The sequence below is a fragment of the Chinchilla lanigera genome, unplaced genomic scaffold (genome assembly GCF_000276665.1).
Source record: "Chinchilla lanigera isolate Chin_1 unplaced genomic scaffold, ChiLan1.0 scaffold00085, whole genome shotgun sequence".
NCBI classification, from domain to species: Eukaryota; Metazoa; Chordata; class Mammalia; order Rodentia; family Chinchillidae; genus Chinchilla; species Chinchilla lanigera.
This window is the reverse complement of record NW_004955486.1, coordinates 8,960,156-8,983,817: the sequence shown is the minus strand read 5'-3', so window position 1 is coordinate 8,983,817 and position 23,662 is coordinate 8,960,156. Positions and strand designations below refer to the sequence as shown.

The 23,662-nt window shown below is 57.7% G+C and overlaps 1 protein-coding gene across 2 annotated transcripts in view; it reads left to right on the top strand.

The window, feature by feature from the left end:
- Positions 1 to 23,662, top strand: part of Prkcz (protein kinase C, zeta) — a gene marked incomplete at its 5' end in the record, with an annotated part of 74,124 nt that overhangs the window by 37,885 nt on the left and 12,577 nt on the right. For both annotated transcript variants that reach the window (XM_005404177.2, XM_013504279.1), the window contains 5 exon segments: positions 15,187 to 15,272; positions 18,873 to 19,004; positions 19,879 to 19,960; positions 21,820 to 21,872; positions 22,676 to 22,864. In XM_005404177.2, coding sequence (XP_005404234.1) covers positions 15,187 to 15,272; positions 18,873 to 19,004; positions 19,879 to 19,960; positions 21,820 to 21,872; positions 22,676 to 22,864 — 542 coding nt within the window.

Genomic DNA, 23,662 nt, shown 5'->3' with positions numbered 1-23,662 from the left:
CCATAGCTCCCCGAGGGCAGGTCCTGGGCACGGCTGGTCGGTCATTCTGCAAAGCTTCACACGGACCCTTGTGGTCCCCGCACTGAGCACAGGCCAACCCGGCCTAGAATGGTTCAGACTGGGAGGCAGCGGAGACGGCACAGTGCACAGGAAGTGGACAGTGGAGGACACTGGGGTTCCCAGGAGACAAGACCCTCGGGGCACTCACCGTGCAGAGGCATGGGGTCATCAGGAAGGCGTCCCCAGGGTGGAGGCCATCAGGGTCTCCAGGAGAAGATGGAGCTGCAGGCAGTGCACACCTGGGTGATACAGGAAGGTGTGGTAGGGACAGAAGGTGGGCAGTGGGCCAGGTGCTGCCACAGCTTCCAGGCCATCTGTGGGGCCAGACCTGAGGGGCCGTGGGTGTGGGGCGGCCTGGCTTGGGAGCAGCCGAGGTCCCCACTGAGCTCGGGGCTGTGGCAGGAAAGGGAGGGCGGCAGTGTCCTGGGGGAGGCGGGAGGAGCAACACCGCAGAGGTGGGAGGTGAGGACCAGGAGCAGGTCAGCAGGACAGTGGTTGACTCGGGGCTGGGGCGGACCAGGGAGCGGGCGATGCTCCTTGGGGACAGCAGGCACCTGGGGGGCTGGGAGGGTGCAAGAGCAGCTGGTGGCATCCCTGGTGGGCACAGGCATAGGGAGCCCCTGTGCCTCTGCCCCCCTCTATCCCAGGAGTTCCATGTCCTGAGTACGAGCACCGCCCTCTGCTGCCCCTTGGGCAAGTACCCGCCTGGGTCCTGGGGACGCTGCAGCTCGGCCCAGCCAGGCAGCCCTTGGTGCCTGCGACTGGGCAGCAGCGCTCTCTCCTCACGCTGGACCTTAAGCTCTGACCCTGGTCTCCTGTCAGCAGCTCTTGTGCAGTCACTGCCATTGAGGCATCCAGCACCTCACCTCGGGGACTGGGCCGTGCTGGGGGGTGGCAGTGGCTTCTGTCAGGAAGACCCAGAGCCGGGCACAGTGTGCGTCCTCACGGCCAGCCTCTGCCGTCACTGTGGCAGTGCTCACACTGACCTTTCCCAGGTGGAGCCCCCCGTCCGTGATCCCGCCAGAGGCCTCTCCTTCCTTTCAGGCGGCTCCCCCTGGTGTTGGGTGTTTGCAGGTTCTGTCCCACTCTGTCTGTCCCGCCCTGCCTGTCCCCCTCTCCTCCCCGTCACCTGCCTGGGAGTCAGGAGCTGCCCAGCAGTGAGCACAGGCCTCTGAGTCCCTGGTGGTGCTCGTGACACAGCATGGGGCTGCGTGTGGCCAGGATCGTGGCACAGGAAGGCCGCAGAGGACCCCAGGCTGGGCGGCCCAGGGGCTGGGGACGGAGGTCACCGGGTCACGGGCCTCTTTAGTGGGACCCAGCCGCTGAAAGGGAAGAAGCAAAAGTGTCTGAGGCCCGGTGCAGTTGCAGCTCAGTGAAACAATGCAGTCAGTATTTACACACGTGTCCAACTTATTTCACTTAAGAGTATGGTCTGAAGGTGCGTCCATTTAGCTAGAAATGTCTCAAGCTTATCCTGCTTTGTGGCTGAGTAGTACTCCATTGTAATAAAAAAATCACATCTTCTTTATGCTTTCATTGGTTGATGGACATCCGGGCTGTTTCCAAGATTTCGCTGTTGCAAACTGTGCCACTATAAACATGGGTGTGCATACATCACTGTGATATGATGCTTTTGAAAAAAAAAAAAATGATGCATTTGATTCTTCTGGGAAGATACCAAGAAGAGGAATAGCGGGTCCAGACCTCTATTCCTAGTTTTTTGAGGAATCTCCAGACTGATTTACACAGCGGTTGCACCAGTCTACACTCCCACCAACCGTGGAGAAGGGTTCTTTTTTTCCCACATCCCTGCCAGTATTTGTTACTGATTTCTTGAAAATAGCCATTCTTTCCAGGGTAAGATGGAATCTCAGTTGTTTTAATTTGCATCTCTCAAATGACCAAGAATGTTGAACATTTTTTCATATATTTATTTGCTATTTCTACTTCTTCACCTGAGAAGTGTCTGTTCATTTCTAATGCCCATTTTTGAATTGGGTATTTAAATCTGGGGGCTCTGATTTTTTTTTTTTTTTTTCACTTTTTTGGTCTTTTTGAGATAGGATTTTACTATGTAGTTCAGGCTGGCCTTGAACTTGCAGTGATCTTCCTGCTCAGCCTCCCGAGTGCTGGGGTGACAGGCTCAGTTCTGTGTATATTCTAGATATTAGTCCTTGTCTGAGGAACAGCTGGTAAACATTTTTCCCACTCTGTGGGTTGTATCTTCACTCTGTTGGTGGTTTCTCTTGCTGTGCAGAAGCTTTTTAATAAGAGGAGATCCCAGTTCTTGATTCTTTGTGATACTTCCAATACGATTGGGGTTCTGTTCATAAAGTCTTTGCCTACACCAGTGTCCTCACCGTTCGCGTGGGCGCTGGCCGTGCCTGTTGCTGCCCGGCACTCATGCCAGGGCTGCGCCCGTTGGCTCTCTGGCAGCAGCTGGGGCCATCATGCAACTTCGTGCAGGGCCACAGGCAGACGCAGAGCTCTGTGCCACAAGACACGGGTACAATCCAGGTGTTGCCTGCCTGCCTGACCAGGCTGTAAGCCGGGTTTCCCATGCCCCAGCTTGGGTGTGATGACTGACACCTGACTGACCTCCCCTAGTGGCTGTGAAGGGTGCAGTGAGGACAGCCGGATGAGAGACCTGTAGGGTGAGCTCCAAGTGTTCACCAGGCCGTACACTGTCCAGGCCCAGCTTGGGTTTTGTGGAGACCCGTTACGCAGCATGGCTCACACAGTTGGCAGCCTGGCATCAGGCTCATCGGTAGTCATTGGCACACTCTGGACTCATCACTGGGGCCTCCAGGGTAGCCCCGCGGGGAGACGAGGGGCTCGGAGCGGGGTCCCTCTGACCCACACCTTGTGCCCCGCAGACGCGGAGTGGGGCGGATGTGGTGGTTGACCCCATCACCGGCCTGAGTCCTTGTTGGTGAAGGCGCCACTTCGAGTCTTTGCCCAGTTTCAAAGTCGAGTTATAGCAAGAGACGAAACCAGCATCGAGCTTAAAAATCCCAGCGGACCGCGAGGCTCCAGAAGCGGCCGTGCCAACCCTGTCCGGGGGTTGAGTCTCGTGCCCTGGCCGTCCAGCCAGCAGAGGGCAGCTTTGTTTCTCTCTGTGCTTGGTGGCCTGGTGGCTGTTTCTTTCCAAAACAGTTTCGAGATTCACCAAGCGGTGTTTCCTTTTGTAAATCCCTGTTATCAAATCTGTTATTCCTCCTGGAAAGCTGTTATGAGTGACACTGAGTTTTATCAGATGCTTGCTTTTCTCATCCATCGACCTGATGGAAGTTCTGTCTTCTCTCTGTTGCCATGGATTTACAGATGGACAGGGTGTCACTGTGTAGTCCAGCCCAGCGCTGAACTCATGATCCTGCTGTCTGAACTCACAGTCCTCCTGCCTCAGCCTCCCTAGTGCCAGAGTGGTTTAACTCTGTTCCTTTAGTACCCGTTGGTCATGATGTGTTACCTTTTTATACTTTGCTGGGTTCAGTTCGCTAGTAGTTGGGTATTTTTGCAACTGTGTTTATGAAAAAGTCTGACTGTCAGTCTCCTTTTTGGAATATTGTCATCAGGAGTTTACTGTCAAAATGTGCAGGTCTTACAAAGTTAATATAGCTTTTTGAAAAAAAACTCAGGAGAAGCTGGGCATGGTGGCACACGCCTGTAATCCCAGCACTCAGGAGGCTGAGGCAGGAGAATCGTTGCTAGTTTGAGACCAGCCTGGGCTACAAAGTGAGCTCAAGGCCAGCCTGAACTGCATAGTGAGACTCTGTCTCAAAAAGACACACACAAAAAAATACTCAGGAAGATTTTGTGGAAGATTGGTACTGTTTGTAATGTCGTTATCTGGAAGAATTCACCAATAAAGTATATGACCTGGGATTCACTTTATTATGGGTTTGATTTTAAGAACCAGGTATATGGGTGCACACTTGCAAACCCAGTACTTGGGAGGCTGAGGCAGGAGAATTGCTGTGAGTTTGAAGCCAACATGGGGTACATAGTGAGTTTGAGGCCACTTTGGACTGCATAGCAACACTCTGTCTCAAAAACAAACAGAATTATATAAAACAAAGTATTCAGATTTTGTATTGCTTCTCTTGTTACCTTTAATAACTTTTGTTTTTAAAGGCTTCGTTTTTGGCTTTGTTTGAGGCAGGGTCTCACCTCACTGCCGTGCTACTGTCTCAGCCTTGAGATTACTGGGATCCCGGGCGTGCACCGCCATGCCCAGCTTAGTAGGGACTTTTAAAGGTGTGAATCATTGTATTTATTCACACGCAGGGTTCACACCTTCTGGAATGATGTTACCATCTATGAAATCTATAGTGATCTTATTCCTGCTCTCGGTAATTTATGTCTTCTCTGTCTCTTTTTAATCAATCTTGCTAGACATGTGTCAAATTTGTTTATGTTTTCAAACAGCCAACTCTTTTGGCTTTTCTGTTTCTCTCCAACTTGTATTTGTTTCCATTCCATCCATACCTGCTTCAGTCTTTTGCTTCTTCTCCTCCTCCTCCTTCTTTTGTGGTCCTGGGGACCAGCTGAGGTGCCCTCTTGTCACTGAGCTACACCCCCACATCCCCAGCCTATTTGGAAACAGGGTCTTGATAAATTGCCCAGGCACTTGGCTCAGCGGCAAAGCGCCTGCCTGGCAAGCACAAGGTCGTGAGTTCGATTCCTGGTACTGGAAGAAAAGACAAAAAAGAAAAAAAAAATTGCCCAGGCTGTCCTCAAATTTGCAATCCCGCTGCCTCAGCTTCCCAAGTAGCTGGGATTCCAGGCGCACACCACGGTAGCTGGCTGTCTAGTCTTTATTGTCTGTGTTGTTTGTAGAAATTGTTACCTGAGTCACTAACTCTTCAGCCTTTCCTCCTTTCTGTTGCACGTCTTAGCTTAGTTTTTCCTTGGAGCATAACTTTGGCTGTGCTCCCCAGGTCTGGGGTCTGTCCTTGCTCAGAACTAGTTACTTCCTGCCTGGTGTTCATGGTATTGCATCTCCCCACACGTGGGTGTGACTCAGTCACTGTTTGGGTTTATATTTTTTAACTTAATTACACTGTGGTCCAAGGGCATCCTCTGTGTGTTCCAGCCTCGTCTGGGAATTTGTGGCAGCTCAGTTTGTGCCCACTGCCTGGGCAGCTGTAATAAACGACCCTGCGTCCTCTGGGCCGTGTGTTTGGCACGGGGCCCGTGCTCTGATTTACGTCAGGCAAGTGAGTCTCAGGCTTTTTTCCGTCACCTTCCTTCTGACCCGTGTCGTGTATCATCACTGAGAAAGAGGTGTTGGACGGCTCCCACGCTGAGCGTCTGTCCCCTTCCCCCGGACAGTGTTCATTTTTCTTCCGGTGCAAGGTGGCGTGTGGAAGCTGGTCGCCTGCCTGCCTTCGGAAGGGCACTTGGGTGAGGCTGCATGTCACTTTTCAAGGTGAAGAATAGCACTGATGTCCCTGGCTTGTGAAGGGGCTGTGACCGGACAAACTCACCATGCGCTGAAAACGTTGTGGGTCAGAAACAGGGTTAGCGCGCTGAGCACCCCGGCGCCTGGCCGAGCAGTGGTACCCGCCGGACTTGGCGCTTCTCCTTCATTATCTGTGGACGACTTGCCCACCTGGTGTGGATGTGAGTGAGTGCGTGAGGGCGCTGGCATCTCTGCTGCTGAGGGGCGAGCGCTCTGCATGGCCCAGGCTCAGCGCTCTCCTGTGTCGGGTCCCAGAAGTGGTGCTCCAGCGAGCCAGTGTTCACGCTGTCCTCAGGCGCAGCCTTTGGTCCGCGCACATGGGCTGAGCCGTGAACTCCCGCCTCTGCTCGCCTTCCTGCCCTCCTTTGTGTGACCACAGCACCATTCATTTACCCTGCTTCTCCCTGGACTTCTGTTCAGTGATAGCTTTTAGGCAATAATTTTCAGGAGAAATGCTTTTAGTGGCTGGCGTGGAGAGTGGCATGCATGCATGGCGCGTAGCTCGGGTTAAAGCTTGCGCCGTGTCCCAGGTAAGGCGAGAGCCTTCCACTGCCGGCTCTGCCCCGGGCCTGTCGTGCCTACTGCTGCGTGTGAACGCTGCACTTGGCCACCCTGGCGCCGGGTCACAAGTCCCCGCACTGCATCTCGTACTGGTGGCTCGCTCAGCTCAGAGATGGCCTACTTCAGCCTCAGTTGGTTTTCCTAGCAGTTCTTTCAGCAAAACTGGTATCTGTGGAGGTCGTGTGTGTGAAGGTGCCTGTTGGTGGCAGCGCCGTCGGTGGCTGCTGCCATTTCTGCCACGTGGCTACCTGTGGGCTAGCCAGTGTCCCCTTGCACGTGACTCTCCTTCTCTGCCACACTCTTCAGAAAGCACCAGAAAACATCAGCTCAGCAGCCTGGGGACCGAGCGGGAGAACGATGGGTTATCCCGAGGAGGCTGACCTTTCCAAACCTGCTTGGTTCTTCGTTCAAAGCCTTAGGCCACCTTTCTCTGGGCGCTTACGCGGGGCAGCCCCAGGCCACAGTGGGCCTGAGACCTTTGTCCTCAGCCTCTGCCCCTCAGCCTGGGATTGGGGTGGGGCCGGTAGCCCCCATGCTCCTGTTGGTCCCTGTGGACTGGGAACGTCTCAAGGGTTCCAGCTGGAGGCACGTGCTCCCCGGCAGCTCCCCCGAGTCCGAGCTGAAGTTCGGGTGAGAAGCTAGGCTCTAACTGCAGAGCCCCGGGGGACCCAGGCCTGGGGCTCTTGGGCGGAGCAAATGCACCTTGTGAGTGAGCTCCAGGGGTCTGTGAGGGTCATGGGCAGGAGGTTCGTGTTCCCCATCCATGTGGTGCACCTCACTGTGACTGACCTTAGAGCTGAGAGTGTTTTTTTAATTTTAAATAAAATTCCAAAACAATATGATAGGGTAATAATGGTTAACGCATCGCATATTGTTATCTTTAAATTAGTTACTCAGAGTATAAGATATCAGCGTTTAACTGTCCAAACAATATTAGCACAAACCAATCTTTTTAATGAACTAAGAGAAATTTGAAGTATAACCATCTTAACTATCCTTTGCTTTTCCTTTCTTTTTTCCATTCCCCCAAACCAGTTTCTCTTTCCTTTTGAGGTTTCTTCCCATTTCAGAATATCTATTGTACATTTTGGATCTTGTTTACTCTTTCAGCTTCTCACTAGGGAGACAATATGTTTACACATGTGCATCTGTTTTATTCCACTTGTGAGTATGGTCTCAACTTGCATCCATTTACCTATAAAAGTCTCAAGTTTATCCTTCTTTGTGGCTGTGTTATACTCCATTATATAAAAAGAGCACATCTTTTTTATCCAGTCCTCCATTGATGGGCATTTGGGTTGTTTCCAAGGTTTATCCATTATAAATTGTGCTGCTGTAAACATGGGTGCACATATATTGCTGTGGTATGATGCTTTTAATTTTTCTGAAAAATTACCCAGAAAGGGAATAGCTAGGTTGAATGAGACCACTAATCCTAGTTTTTTAAGGACTCTGCACACTGATTTCCACAGTGGTTTCAACAATCTACACTCCCACCAACAGTGGAGAAGGGTCCCTTTCTCCCACAGCCCCACCTGCATTTGTTACTGGTTGATTTCTTGATGACAGCCATTCTTTCCAGGGTGAGATGGAATCTCAGCGTTGTTTTAATCTGCATCGAACTGAAAGCTTTTGAGAAATGATTAAGGTCTTGATGGTGAGCCCAGCCCTGCCGGGTGGGATTGGTATTCTTATGAGACCCAGGTGGGTATGGTGGAATAGGCCTGTAATCCCCACACTCTGGGAGGCTGAATCAGGAGGAGTGCAGGTTTAAACCCAGCCTGGCCAATTTAGTGACTTACGACTTATCTGCTGTCTTTAAGTAGAAAAGGGCTGGGGATGTAGTTCAGCGTGAAGGCCCTGGGTTCAGTCCCTAGTATGGCAAAGAAGGGGGAGAGGAGCAGGAGGATGGGAGCAGGGAGGGCCCTGAGAGCTCGCCGTCACCCCCACCGTGTGGGGACACAGTGAGGACCCCTGCCTGCAGCCGGGGAGCCGAGCCCAGCCCAGCGTGGTCAGAGGTGACTGGCTGTCGCTAAGGCCCTAGTCTGTGGTGTTTGCTGCAGCAGCTGCGCTGGCTGAGCCTGGCCGAGCGGGTTCCTGGGTCTCGCTGGTCCCACGTGGGTCTTCGAGCCTTGGACCCCAGTTTTGCCACCGACCCAAGGGCCGAGCTCCAGGTCTTGCTCTGTGCGGGCTCCACGGAGTCAGCAGACGCCTGGACATGGGGCCCCGGGCTCCCCGTCTCCGTCTTCCCGTCTCCTGGCTCGCTTGGGTGGCCTCCGCCCCATTTCCCAGCTGGTGCCCACTGTGCAGGGACCGCGGGAGCTGCGTCCCAGCTGCAAGGCCTCCTCCTGATGTGGAGCTCACTGCAGTTCGCTTCTTATACGGCCACTCTGGTTCACACTTGCCAGGGTGTGCGGCGTCACTGCCTCGACCTTCGGGGCCATCAGAGCCGGCGGTGAGGAGCACGGGGTGCTCGGGGTTGTGAGCGTAGTGGAGACCCAGCCAGCAGTCAGAGGGTTTCCTGGGAGTGGTACACGTTTTCCTGTGGCAACGCCAAGGACTCTGGTCAGCCTCCTGGCCGCGCCCACAGAGCTTCATGTGTGCCGTGACAGTTACTGCTGTGAACACTGAGTGGTGGGATCGCCTCTCCCACCTCTCAGCAGCGGGCCTGGGTCCCCTGGGGACCGCAGGCAGCCCCTGCACCCCGTCCTCCCTGGCCCTGTGCACACTTTCCCTGTGCGGCCCCCCGGTCACAGAACAAGGCTCTGGGTGTTCACGAGGCCTGGGCCGGCAGCTTCTTTCCCCATGCGTTTTCCTTTTAGAAAGTCGCCCTTGGTCTGCCCCCTGGGGTCCCTGCCTGTCTCCTTGGGTGAGGAAGTCACGTCCTTCCCAGACCCTGGTGGCCCTGCTGTGGCCCCACTGTCCAGCAGGGGCCCATGTGAGCCAGCTGCCTGCCTTCCAACCCACTGGGCTGTCCCACCAGTGCGGCGGTCGCTCCCTCGCTGTCCCTCCTATGGCGTGTCTGAGAAGTCCACTCAGGCCGTGATTCCCACAGGTGGGGCTGCCAAGGCCTGGAGACCCATGGGGGCTGGCACAAGGTGCCAGAGATGGGCAGCACACGGAGGTAGTGTGCAGGCATTCCTGGGTGACCCTGCCAAGCCCACCCACTCAGCCTGATGGGACACCTGGGTCACATGATGGGGCCCATGACCGCAGGAGCAATGCCTCTCCAGTCAGTGCAGCCCCATGGCTACCCTGCATCCCCCCGGGAGGGACCCAGGCTCAGGCGGCTCATGCAGCCTGCACCCGCCTGCCCTGGCTCATGGTTTCCCTGCTCGCCAGGCCGTGTGGTGCAGCCTGTGACCCTGCCAGCCACCTGAGGTTGCTGCTGATCCCCACCCCCTCTGCAGCACTGCGGGCTCATCCCATCCTTGGTCTGCAGCCCCAGGCTCTGTCACGCGCTTGTCAGTCCCACGGCCTGGAGCTGCACCTGTCCCTGTCCCCGTGGGCGGTGGGGGAGGGGAGGGGAGCTGGCCTGGCCCGGCTTGGGTCACTTCCTGCTGAGTGTCCCTCTCCACCTCCAGCACTGTGGCTGCAGTGGGACTGTCCCTGGACTCGGAGTGACTGTGGGGAAGAGCGGGAGCCTGTGTGGAAGCCAGGGCTGCGGCCACCGTCCCCCGAAACGGCCTGTCCCCACACAGCATTGTCACCTCCAAGCCGTCGCTTCGTGCAGCCGCACCTGATGTCCATATTAGCCGGCGTCCGCCTTGTGCAGCGTGGCACGGTTACGTCACAGTTTCAGCCAGGAAGGAGCTCAGTGGCCAGGCACAGGGTGTTTGATCTATAGGCTGCTGAGGGGAAAGCCCTGGTGGGGGCTCCACCTTAGCCCCTCCCTGGCCTCGAGCTGACCTCCAGGCCCTCACTTGTGCCCCCACCCGCACCTTCCTGCCCTGGGTGCTGGCTGGCACTGCCACCCCTGCTCTGTGCTCCCCGCCACACACACAGTGTCCCCTGGCCACCTGACCTCGCAGCACGGAGGGATGGACATTCCTGTGCACACACTGTCTCCACGGCTCCGCAGGCGTCCTGCGCCTGTGTCCACACGTGTGGACCTCCCAGTGTGGCCAAACACACAGTGTTCAAGGACCAGTTGCCCTGTGCACCAGTGGCTCACCAGGTGGAGCCAGCCATGCCACACTCCTGGTTCAGAGGTCGTGTGGCAGCTGGGTGGTCACCAGTGACAGCAGGGGCCCTGGAGAAGGTGTGCGTGAGCCTGCCCCAGCTCCCCTATCGTAACCTGACACAGGGAACATCCCGCATGGGCTGTGTACCACCCGCAGCCACATCCCTGCAGGTAGATGTGGACACGGCCGTCCTGGGACAGCTCAGAGGCACGCACGTCCCTCACTGCTGTCGCGTGGCAGATGTCTGCCTTTGATGAGCCACGTGCTGGGGAGGCCTGGGGAGGAGGCCAGGCGGGCTCGGGCTCCCAGTGCTCGGCATCAGGGTCCTCACCTTCTGCAGAGGAGCAGCTCTGCGGGGCCGCTGGCCGGGCCGTCTCCTTGCTTCCTTGTTTGTTGGTCACGGCCTGGGCCACTGCAGCAGCCCCGCTGTCAATGAGAGGCTCAACAGCGATGCCTGCCTGTCCTGGGCACCGCAGGGCCCTGTGCCCCTCACGTGGTGCGGACGGGCCATGCCCAGAGGCGAGGAAGGCCCCCAGGGCCGCCTGTGCCCGTGCTGGAGCTCAGTGCTGCCCACACTCCTCCACCCGCCAGGAGGATGGCGTTGGTTGGTTTTGCAGCCTGTTGCTTGGAGCTTGGCTTTTTTTAAAGTGCTTTTTCTTTCCGCCTTGTCAGAGTGCTCAGGATGCTAGATTGCCATGGAAATGAGCTTGTTAAAATTCCTGCGACCAGCCTAATTATAGAATCTCAAAGGCAAGCAAAGAGCTCCGAGGTTGTCAGAGTTAAGGCTGCAGAGAAAGAAGCAGCCCACGCGCTCCCCACGGCCTGCTCCCCGCACGCGGGGACCAGGAGGGGGCAGGCCGAGTCCTCGGCAGCCACGTGGCCCTGAACTGGCTCCTCCTTGCCCCTCCCACAGCCCAGCCTTGACACACACTTGGGACAGAGGGCTTGAGCCCCCACCCTGTCCACCGCAGCAGACACCCAGGCCCTCTTGCCAGCCCACCTTGCCTCTTGACTATTTCCTTTCTTTTGGGGGAAAGCGTGGAGCTCGGGGTTGGACCCTTTGCACTGAGCTACATCCCCAGCTCACTTTTTTTTTTTTTGTTACCAAGAATCGAACTAAGGACCTTGCACTTGCCAGGCAGGTGCTTGTACCGCTGAGCTGCATCCCCAGCCCTCACTTTCTTAATTTATCTTGAGATAGGGTTTTACTAAGCTGTTAAATTGCCCAGGCTGGACTCAGACTTTCAGTTCTCCTGCCTCAGCTTCCTAGAGTGCTAGTATTATCGTCATGCCCAGCTTCTGAGTCTGTTTTACACAGACATCTCCCTCCACTGAGATGGACAGGTGGCCATGTGGACAGGCAGCCTCCCCTGGGTCTCAGTGTGGGACTGAGGCCGTCCCCAGAGGTGCAGTACACCTGTTTAGTGTGATTGTTGCTCAGGTCAGAAACAGGGCTGGTACTTTCCAGGCCAAACCCAGACCCTGAAGGCACAGCTGGCCTGCGCAGGGTGGGGCAGCAGAGTCCCCACGGCCGTGGGGGTGGTGCTTGGTGCCCACTCATCCCAGTGTCCCAGGCCACAGGCCCAGAGAACCACAAGGACCCTGTGACTCAGGCACCCTGCACTCAGAGCGGCTTTCAGCAAATCGTGTGGTTTACAAGTTTCTAGTTTTTGCCAATAGCTGCCCTGATGGAAGGCCAGGTTTTATTGGGGGAGGGGTTTGCCTTTTGTTTTGGGTTTTTGGATACAAGGTCTCAGTGTGTAGCCCAGGTGGCTTCCAACTTCCATCAGCCCTCCTGCCCCAGCCCGGAGTTCTGGGATTTCAGATGTGCACCAGCGCACCTGGCAGAGATCCAGGTGCTCACCTGCTTTAGAAGCAAGGAGGCCATGACCCTGTCCGACCCCAGGGGAAACAGGAGGACAAGCCAGGCAGACACCCGAAAACTCCCTCGACCCCATGGACTCCTCGAGGACAGGGCTACCTGGGGAATCCCCAGCCCAGGGGAGCCAGGACACGTGAGGACAGAGGGTCGCGTGGGTCCTGGGGGTGTCGTGAGGTGAGGAGGCTGTCGAGCTGGGCCCCTGCCGTGCTGTGGCAGTCTGTGGCCCTCAGCACTGCCCGCAGCTCTCCACAGACCTGGGCCTGTTCCTGCATGGAGTGGGGGGTGCTGGCAGCCGAGCAGATGCAGGCGGCCCCGCCAGGGCCAGCAGACCCTGAAGTCAGCAGCATTCAAATGAGACACTGTTGTCGCCAAGACCCCTCACCTGGGTGGGACATCCCAGGGTGCCCGCTGCAAGGGGCTCCACCAGGCCTTCCCCAGAGCTGAGCCCTGGGCAGAGGCAAGCTCTGGCACACAGGGTTTCCCACCTCCCTCCCCGGGGCTCAGGTTTGGGGAAGGCCTGGCGGAGCCCCTTGTGGTTGCTTTGCTTGATAGTTTCATGACAGTGACATCAGGTTGCTGGGCTTTCCACATTTGTGGGGTGGCACCGCGTGTGGCCAGCGACCCACAGCACCTGGGCACCCTGCGCCGGCCCTACATTCTCCTGGCTGCGGACCTCGGGGTCTTCAGGCCTCTGAGTGCCCCGAGCGCTTACCCAAGTTTCCCCGGACAAGGGCCGCCGGGCCACACAGCAAATGCACTGCTCTCACTGCTCAGCGACTCCTGTCCTGCTCAGCAGCACCCCGACAACTCCTGTGCCCTCCCTCTGACAGCGGTGGGCGGCCCTCCAGGGGCGGGGCCACGCGTTTCCATGGTTGCCACAAGGCGGAGTGGCCTGGGGCACCCCTCCTCTGTTCTCTGTGACACCTGTCCCTGGTTTTGGTCCACTTTTCCGTTATTTCTTCCTTGTTGATAGACAGGCGTCCTCTAGTACCCTGAGTAGCTGAACCTTTGTCCCCAGGGGCCAGGGGTGGGCTGGTCACTTAAACCAGGTGCAGCTCGTCCCGGCCCCAGGATGCACCTGGCTGCACATGCTTAGATGTGTTCGCCTTGAACTTGTGACTCCTGCCTTTGGCTGCTAGGGTTTCCTGTCTGCGTTATGATCTTTCCCTAAAAGAGGGGGAATGGCTTCTTTTTGAGATGATTTTCTGAAAGGAGAAAATTCTTTTTCTGCTCCCTTAAATCCTTACTTTCTGAGAAGCCCAATGTATGCGTGGTGTCAGGCGTGTGTCCTGGTTCATCCAGTCTGCTCAGCGAAATCTAAAGCCTGGGCGGCTCAAACACCAGGAGCTGGGCGGTTGGAGGCTGGAGGGAGGGAGCTGGCATGCGGGCGCTGGAGCCTGCATCTTCTCCCCGTGCCCTGAGGCGGCCGGCGGACTGTGCTGCTCTGTCTCAGTCTCTGGTTCTCCCCCTCAGAGCTGTCTCCACGCGGTGCTGCTCACAGGCAGGATCACTCTGTGTGTTTGGGAGCCTAGGGCGCGGGGCACAGTCCTGGTCACCTGTCGTTTGTGCTCCGTACCCTGGGTCTCGTACACTCTGCCTGCCCCACCTGTGGCCCTGCCCAACCTATGGGCTCCCTGTTGGCCGTGACCTCCGACCTTCTCAGCTCCGGAGACTTGCACTGCTCTCCAAGAATAAACTTGATGTGGCCCATCAGGCAGAGGAGCTGCAGATGGGCCCTGTTTGTCTCCACTCTGCTTTCTTAGCGCTCGGTGTCACAGCTCTGTCTGAGTGTCTCCTGTCACTCTATGCACTGTCCCTTGGGACGAGGGGACACGGGTGCCATGGAGAGGACATCAGGCCGGCAGGTGTGGGGCAGGGACTTCATCTGGGCCAGGCTTCCTCAGTGGATGCACCCTGACCTCTGGACACATGGGCTCATGAGGTGGCCGAGCTACAGGCAGAAGGACTGGCCATTCCTGGTGGCACATGCCCCTGTAGCCCGGGCCTGAGGCCTGGGAAGCAGCGGGTGGCAACCAGGGCCTGGGCCCCAGCCTGGGCCTGGCGCTGTGTGATGCCTCACCTGGGCAGGAGGCCTTTAGCCTTCCCCAGGCGACAGTTGGCTGCTGCCCACCCTGGCCACGATTCAGGGACCTTGGAGGCCACATGCAGAGCCCCCCGGGGCTGGGTGGCTGAGTATCCCCCCCAGCTCCTAGAGGAACCCCAAATTCTTGACTCTCACTGAACCTCCTGCTTCGAGGGAGAGAAGCAGGTTTTACAGTCCCTTTGACCTGCCAAAGTTGGTCATTTGCTTGTTTTAAAAACATTCCATTACAATTTCCACTTTAAGTATATCCGTGGCACTTTTGCTAGCCCCATGAAAGTCGCTTTTGCTAGAGAATTTTATAAAAGCACAAAGCTCCCCATTGTGCGTTGTGTTTCTGAAGGTTTTGTTTCCGGGTCCGAGTGTTTTAAAGTGCACGGGCAGCAGGCTGGGGCGCAGAGACTCAGCGGCTCTGGGCTGGCGTCCTCCAGCTCTGCAGTTTACCGCGTTCTCCCCACCAGGGTGAGCTGTTGAATGCGTGCCACAGAATGGTGTCTTTGGCCAGCTGCGATTCAAAATAAAGTGCGCGGCGGTCCTGGCTTTCCCTCTGCCGGGATTGGCTGGGACAGAACGCCAGGACCGCACTTGGGCTGGCACCGTGGCGCCCGCTTGCTCCTGGCGAGGAACTCTGTCAATATCGGCTCCTTTGAACTGTGTCCCACTGTGAGGAAAAGGGCCTGGTGTTCGTGGGGCTGCGCAGAGAGGCGGGCGAGCAGGAAACCAGCTGGCCTCGGTGGGTGGGGAGTGTGTCGCCGGGGCAGGGCCTAGCTGCCCTGCAGTGATGCCTGTGCCCCGCCTGCACCCAGCCCAGTCTCGGGCCCAGTGCTCCTCACCTGGGCTGCCGGGAACATGCGGGTCACATGAGCAGGGGCTGCTGGGCCTCGCGGGCAGCCCCGGGCGCCCTGCTGCTGCTTCACCGCTGTGTCCTCCGCAGAATCCATCTACCGCCGCGGGGCCAGAAGATGGAGGAAGCTGTACCGTGCCAACGGCCACCTCTTCCAAGCCAAGCGCTTTAACAGGGTGAGTGGTCCATCCCCCAGGGCCCTTAGCGCCGCTGGACAGGACAGCGGGCAGAGGGTTCCTCCGCTCCCCACCTTTGCTCTGTCACGCGCAAGAGCCGTGCCCCGGGGCTGTCCTGAACCCACTACGTCCCTCAGCCATCCCCGGTTATGCGACCCTGGACAGCACCTGGGACTCAGGCACTGGGCTGCTGGTGTCCAGAAGTGGGCTATGGGGGTTTCCCTGAGCTCCGGACCCCCAGGTCACCCCACACTCTTGTTCTTCCTGTGGCCGCTATGTGGCCTCCCACTGCCCTTTCTGGGGACACGTCGCATAGTGGCCCTGGTTTCTCTTCACGGCGGGCGGCTCACCTCTAACACGAAGGTGACCCCGGTGGCACTGTGGTGAGTGGGTGCCCAAGCCTCGCCGGCCCCGGGAGTGGCATCCCCTCTGCACATTGCACAGAGCACCAGGCAACCCTGTGGCTGCCTGCACCCCAGTCCTGCCACCAACACCTGTCTCCTCACCCACAGCAGGGACGGTGGTGCAAGAGACACCAAGGTGCGAGGCCTGTGGATAGGTTGTGTGCGGTGTCATTGCCCTCGCACGCCCACGCTCTCCTACCACACGGCTCCACACCCACGGCCTCAGCACTGCCCCGCCCCACCAGAGCAGCTCCAGGTCGCCCACGGTGATGCTGCTCCTCGAACCTCAGAGAGTCTGTGGGTGTGTGCTGCTCCTGCTCCTGTCTGTCACCAGCTGACAAGCCATGTGCTGCCCTCACCCCCACCCTATGAGCTGGTGGGGTAGGCTCTGAGGTCAAGCTCCTGAGCAGCTAAGGAGGACCACAGCGGACACTGGGCTGCAGGAGGGCTGTGGGCCAGCACACAGGAAGACAGGTTGGGCATTGCCCAGGAGCCCAGTGGGCTTCCTGGAGGAGGCGACATGTAATCACACCTGTGCGGTGGTCCTGGCTTTCCCTCTGCCGGGATTGGCCGGGACAGGATGCCAGGACTGTGCTTAGGTGTAGGCAGCACGGGGTCTGCCTTGTGTGAGGCACCAAGGCCAGGCGTGGGCACCTCCCGGTGGCCCTCCTCCGTCCTCGCTCCTGAGGCCCCTTGCTGCTGTGTGTGCACAGCACCATGTCATGGGCTCTGCCCTGTCGAGGCCGGGACCCGTGCCTGTCCATGGGAGGTGCACACAGCCCACTGACCCAGCTTCTAGCTGGAGACTGGAAGCAAGTCATGGGTACTGGTGCTCCAGGACCAGGGAGAAATGGCGCGTCCACCAGGAGTGAGGGGTTTGCAGAACGACAGTCAGAGTCCCCCTTCCGGTGGTGGCAGAACCCCCTGCTGGACTGTGCTGGTCACTCGTGCTGCAGGGCCAGCTAGGCTGTCCAAGGACCAGGCCTTTTGGGCTGGTGCAGAGGATGTTCACAGAGGGTCTGGACAGCCCACCAAGGGCTTTTCCTGAGCTCTTCTGTGTAAGGAGGTAAAATTGGGAGCGAGCACTTCCCAGGAAGGGTGGCGCAAAGGTCTGGCCAGAGGCCTGACCTGCAGCCGTGAAGGGCTGCCCTCATGGCCGACAGGGGGCGTAGCCATGCAGGGGAAGCAGCACGCACATAGACGGGGTGGGCTGGGTCTGACCACCCTGACCCAGAAGCTTGGAGTTGCCCTTTGCTGGGATGATGGAGGCTGCAGAAGACAGTAGCAGGGGCCCGGTCCACCCTGCAGTGGCCTTAAGGTAGTTGCAGTCATTGGCTCCATGGAGAGGTGCAAGGAGAGGCTGCCTGGGCCCTTTCATGGGAAGAAGGGGAGACCCACTCCTTCTGAGAGTCTGAACGGCCAAGCTGGGCCTCTTACAGGCTGACGGCCCTCTCTGTACCTGATACGTGGGCCCGGCCTGGCAGCGCCCCATGTAGCTGGCAGCTGTAGGCCAGCTCCACTCCAAAATAGCTCAAGACTTCCCCCGGAGAGATGAGTGAGGACCCTGAGCTCCCAGTCAGAACCACAGGGCGTGATGAGCACCAGGCGGCAGAAGCCCGGACAGAGGCGCAGCTGGCTGCACATTTAAGCAGCAGCTAATGTGTTTAGAAAGTAAAATAGATTATTGAAAATGTGAGCAAGGAAAAAACTGGCAGCGTGCAAGATAAACTTTAAAGTATTTTTATCCCATTAGTCTATTAATTGACACGAATTTCTGAGAATAGAAACAGGGGCTTAGGGTGTTTTGCTTCTTAATGGTGTGTTTTAGTGACTCAGTGCAGCTCTGACATGCAGCACGGGGGGCCGGGTCCCGGGGCCTCCTGAGCAGTGCAGGGGGAGGCAGGCGCCTGTGTGGCTGCCGCAGGCAGATGCACCCGCCCCGCCGGCCCTGGGACAGTGGCTCTGGGAGGAAGGGAGTCCTCCTTAGTCTGTCAGGACACCTGGTGGCTGTGGACACGCCCCCAAATGTGACCCAAATGTGGCAGACTATGGCGCTGGGTGGTAATGCAGGGGAGGCCAAGCACATTCAATACGTGAGATCACAAACACGACTTCTAATAAACAGCTGCATAAAGGGCAAGAGGTGTTCTTCAGGGTTATAGATGCAAAAGATGGAAGTCAGTTGCTTGCTTGGAGTGCTGCCCTGGGGTGCAGAGGGCAGGACTCAGGATCACCCACCTGTGCCTCTGCAGAGTCCAGACCCAGCACCAAGCTGGCTGGGCCCAGACCAAGGTCCTGGATGGGTCTCGCCCACCCCATTCAACCCTTGCACCCCAACACTGCCTTTGGGGCTGTTCAGATGCAGCTGTAGATGTGGCTTGATTCCCTTGTGGGAGAGATGATTTAGGCAATCCACAAAGATGGAGTAAGTTATTTTTCCTCCTTAAAGTTAAGGACAGTGGCGTGTGCATGTGTGTATGCATGCATGCGTGTGTTTTCTGGTCCTAACCAGCCTCAGTCAGCGCCCCTCACACTGGGCACTGTCCTTGGTGCTGGTCCTGTGCCTGCTGTCCCTCATGGGAATGAGGCATCTTGCTGCAGGGCAGCTGCGTGTTGGTCCTGTGTGCAGAGCGGCCCCTTTTGAAGGATCCAGTCTCTAAGTGAGTTAGTTCAGACTGATGGACTCTTGGTATTCCTAACTTGGGGAGACCTGAGGCCATCTGAGAGAGCGCTGTGCTGGGAATGCACAGGCGGTTAGGGACACACAGGAGCTACAACTGGGAAAGTCCCAGATGGGGATCCTGTCCCTGCTGAGGACACGGATGCCATGTAACTGCAAAGTGATTTGTGCACATGTTCGGAAGACATTCATTCTCTTGTATTCTGTAAAACATAAAAATTCGTGAAAACGTCACCCATCAAGCAGATCAAAGATGGGACATTTAATGTCCAGAAGGAAGAGGGAAGGGAGAGCCCAGGTGCAGGCCAGCTCCCTCCTGCAGCTCACGGTCCCCAGGCAGACGCAGTGCTGCTCCAAGGCTGCCATGAGAGCAGACAGCAGGGTAGGGGAGCGGACTTGCCGACAGGGTCAGTCACCCCTGCCCCTCGCTGCTGAGCAGGGTGGGCTGGGCTCTGCCAGGTCATCCCTGGGACTCCTCGCCTACCTTACAGTGGCCTCTGCCTGCCTCCCCTGCAGCGGGCATACTGCGGCCAGTGCAGCGAAAGGATATGGGGCCTCGCGCGGCAAGGCTACAGGTGCATCAACTGCAAGCTGCTGGTCCATAAACGCTGCCACGTGCTTGTCCCGCTGACCTGCAGAAGGCATATGGTGAGTCCTGCTCGACGGGGGCCTCTGTGCCACAGCAGTGACTGGGCAGGGTCTGGACCAGGACCCTGGGTGCCCAGGAGGTCTCAAGCACCCTCTGAGGGCTGAGCCCTGCGGCCACCATTCTGCACATTTGTGCTTAGGGAGCCCAGGCGCTGCGGTGACAGCCTTCCCAGCATTCGTGCTTCCTGCCGCCTGCCTGTGTCTCACTGGGCCACGAGGGCCGCCTGGGAGGGGCCGGCACATCCACGTCCTGTGGGGTGTGAGCGACGGTGCCTCTCTGGTGCGTGTCTGCACCTCTACCAGAAAATGGGAGGTAGAGGTGGTCTTGACCCACTCTTGCTGGAGCACAGGGGCAGAGGTGCCCATGCAGACTGTGCTGGTGAGGTGACACCATCTGTGTTGCTAGGAGTCCTCCACTCGGTCTGCCAGGCACCAGGAAGGTGCATTTCCCCTTTGACTACAAAGGTCCACTTTCGCCTAAGAAAATGAGGCCAGCCCCAGGGATGTGGTCAGTAAGTCGGGGGAGGCTAGGGCTTGGAACCTAAAGGGCCACCACTAGACACTGTGACACTGTCTCCATGACACGTCAGTTGCATGGGACCCGAGCCTGCCTAGGATGAGGCTTGGACACACGTGGGTGGGGGTGCCAACGTCGTGTAGAGAGCTGGAAGACACAGCCTAGGGTGCCGAGTGTCCCTTCTGCCCTTAGAACTGCAGCCAACGTGTGCGTTCTTTAAATGTCCAGCTCAGTAGTGGTCAGTACGGTCTATGCAGAATGCTGTCGTGCACACCTTGTAGTACATGGCCACAAGAGCCATGCGGCGTCTGCGGAAGCTGTGTTGTGGCACCCGGTGACGCTGTTGTCTCACCGTAGGATTCTGTCATGCCTTCCCAAGAGCCTCCAGTAGACGAGAAGAGTGACGGCGTGGACCTTCCCTCCGAGGACACCGATGGAAGTAGGTGCTCTCTCCCCCGGGCCCAGCCCTCTGTGGCCTGCAAGTCACCTTCCGCCTGCTCCCAGGGGTCAGTGCTGGCAAGCGCAGTGCCTCCTGCAGGAGTGGAATGTGCAGCTATCACCTCTGTCCCCAGCGGGATGGGTGGGTAGGTAGACTTCCCTGGTGGGTGCTGGGCTGTGACGTCTTCACAGTGTTGCCGTGGGAACCCGAGTGTGAGGGTCCCCAACGCTGCCTGGAGCTGTTCTCGTGGACAGTCTGCGGGCATGCCGCACATGGGCAGGGCAGCTGTGTGGCTCTCAGGATTTTAGGACCTTGGGGAGGTGCTTTTTTAATCTAAGGAGAGAGATTTCAAATGTGAGTTGGCTGATAGCCCAGGCCCAAGCTCCCATGCTCATGGGCTCTTACATAGGTGTTTGAATGCCGTAGGTCTCATTTGGATAGCAAATCTGTCACCTTAGGAGGCTTTGGAAGGTGAAATAAGACTACAGAACATGAAGCAGTTAGTATAGCACCTCACACAAAAGATGCCTAATAGACAGCAGCCTGCCTACCCACAGACCATCCATTGTCCATCCGCCATCCATTCATCATCCATCCATTCATCTGCCCATCCATCATCTACCCGTCATTCATCCATCGTACCCCTACCCACAGACCACCATCATCTGTCTACCCATCTGTTCAACACCCATCCATCAACCCATTCATCATCCACCTTCTATCCATTATTTACCTACTCATCTGTCCATCATCCATCCACCCATCCTCCATCCACCCATCCGTTCATCATCCATCCATCCATTGTCCTTCTGCCACTCTGATCCATGCATTCATTTCTATCCATCACTCCTTGTTCATCCACCCATTCAGGTATCATCCATCTGCCCATCCATCCACCCATGAAGTCATCATCTGCCCATCTATCTGCCTTCTTCTGTGTCCATCATCCATTCATCCACTCATCACCCGCCTGTCCATCCATCTACCCACCATCCATTCACCCGCCATCTTCCCAACATTATCCATCCATAAGACAAACAAACATGAACCCGTGCACCCCGTCCCCGCCGTTGGCACACTTTTTTTTTCTTTTTTCACTTTACTGGCATTGAACCCAGGGCCTTCACACTGAGCTACATCCCCAGCCCTTTTTATTTTATATTTTTGAGACAGGGTCTCCCTACTCCCTAAGTTGCCCAGGCTGGGCCCAAACTTTCAGCCTTCCTTCCTTGGCCTCCGGGTGTGCTGAGTACTGGCGTGCGCCTCTTCACTCAGCTTCACTGTCCCTGCAGACCCCAAACCTTACACCTACAGATGGTCCCAGACCTAAGATGCTTCTGCTTTCGATTTTCAACTTTATGGTGGTGTGAGCATGCACATGCGCACGCGCACACACCATTCTGGTCTTCACACTCAGCGCAGTATTCCCTGGGTTCCCTGGGGTGCCCACACTTTATTGTGAGTGGGTCTGTGTTAGAGCATCTTGCACAGCAGAGGGCGGAAGGAGCTGCTCTCAGTGCTTCCGTCACTGTGTGGTAGGGCAGGTGCCTGGGAGCCCTTCCAGCCTGCGGTGGGCTGTAGGACGCGACCTCATCCCGTGTCGCAGACTCTGCAGTTACCCCTGGGTGAGTCCCTGGGGAAATGGTCCCCAGCATGGGTGCCCAGTCCCTGCAGTCAGAGTCAGCCAGGCTGCAGGGGCCCGGAAGAGGTGTCTTCACACAGCTGTGGACCAGGGCCCTGTGTGGCTGCGCCGTGGACTCGCCCTGAGCTCTGCCGCCCTGGGCTGGGCCACCACGTCCCTGTGTCCTCGGCTGCGTTCCCAGCATCGGCTGTGACGCCCTTTCCTTTTTCTCCTCTAGTTGCTTATATCTCTTCAACCCGGAAGCACGACAGCATTAAAGATGATTCTGAGGTGAGTGGGGAGGGGCTCGGCCTGCTTTCAGAGTCCTCGTCAGGAACCTGAGAGCTCGGCCTGGGTGGTGTCAGCGCCACCCGTCCCATGCTCTGTGGGCATTAGGAGACGTCTGGTCCCCTTCCTGGCTCTGCCCTCAGAGCAAGGCCGGTGCCGCTCCAGGCTGCAGTCCTCATCCCACGCTGCCATCCCCACGCCGTCCCTGCACTGCCCACATGGCCTTTCTGCCCCGCGCCCGCCCTTTCCAGCGAGAGTGCCAGCTCGGGTGGATCACAGCAGGGATGGGGCACGCTGTGCCCTCAGCCTCTGCCACGACCTCAAGGTCCAGCCCTCCCCAGAGCGACCGTGCACGTCAGCCTCGGGGCTCGGGTCCACCTGCGCCCTCGGTCACAGATCCGCGCCCCCTCGCTGCTGTGCCGCGGACGCCCTTGCTTGCCGCCTGGCGGAGCTGTTCCCTCTTGTCACCCGTCCTCGTGATGGTGACTGCAGCCAGTCAGGCTCTCGAGTTGCCGAGAGAGGCCCAGCCCAGCTGGCTCCAGGTCCCACCCAGGCGGCCTTGGGCACAGACCAGGCTCATGGCCACATCCTCACCTGGCCTGGCAGACGGGCCCTCACAGAACTGTTCCAGCACCCGTGTGGCCTGGCTTCTTTGCCCACAGCCTCTAGTGCTGAGTTAGTGGCTGCTTGGGGCGGGCCTCTCGAGGACGGCAGGCCTCGGCAGTGGCAGGCTGCAGAGCCATCTGCTCGGGGTGCGCAGCTCAGAGCCCAGCCAGCATCCCCTGCCCTGCTGTGCTCCCCTGCAGGACCTGAAGCCGGTTATTGACGGGGTCGACGGGATCAAAATCTCTCCGGGGCTTGGGCTGCAGGACTTCGACCTCATCAGAGTCATCGGGCGCGGGAGCTACGCCAAGGTGCTCCTGGTGCGGCTGAAGAAGAACGACCAGATCTACGCCATGAAGGTGGTGAAGAAGGAGCTGGTGCACGATGACGAGGTGGGGGTCATGCGGGGTCACGTGCGGGGTCACGTGTGGGGAGACAGATGCAAAGATGGCACACGGAGAAGCCATTCCTAGGCTGCAGTCCTGGTGCCCACCCCAAGCAGCCAGTAACTTGGCACTGGTGGCTGTGGGCAGATGAGCCAGGCCACACGGGTGCTGGGGCTCGGGGAGCACATCTGTGCCCTGAGGCCCGATGCCTGTCCCAAATCCGGCAGTCAGAACCCTCTCGTGATGAGGTCGCACACCGACCCCCTCACTCCTTACGCATGGATGAGAGGTCGTGCAGTGGGGTGGCGGGAGCCGGGGGCATGGCTGTCTCAGTGTCGTCAGGGAGGCAGAAGCTCGGGGTGCAGGGGCAGCAGCTTGTTGGTTAGAATCTTCATTCTACCTCCATGTACTGTTCTGGTCTTGGTTGCAGCAAACATTACCATAACACGGAATTTGCCATCTTAGACAGCAGCTAATGCCTGTAATCCCAGCTACTTGGGAGGCTGAGGCAGGAGGATCACAAGTTTGAGGCCAGCTTTGTAATTTAAGATTCTTTCTCAAAAAAATAAATAAATAAAAGGTCTGAGGGTGTAACTCAGTGCTCCCTGGGTTCAAGCCCCAGTACCACACACACAAAGTACCCCAACCACTTGGGAACGCACCCTGCAGTACCCTGTAGCCCCTGCCCTGTGAGCGGCACCCACCTGGCTCTGGGACGTTTCCTTCACCCGTGGGTCCCCTCCGCCCCTGTCCTCGGCAGCCGCCATCCTGGTCTGTGCCCGTGCCGGCCCTGCTGTGCATGTC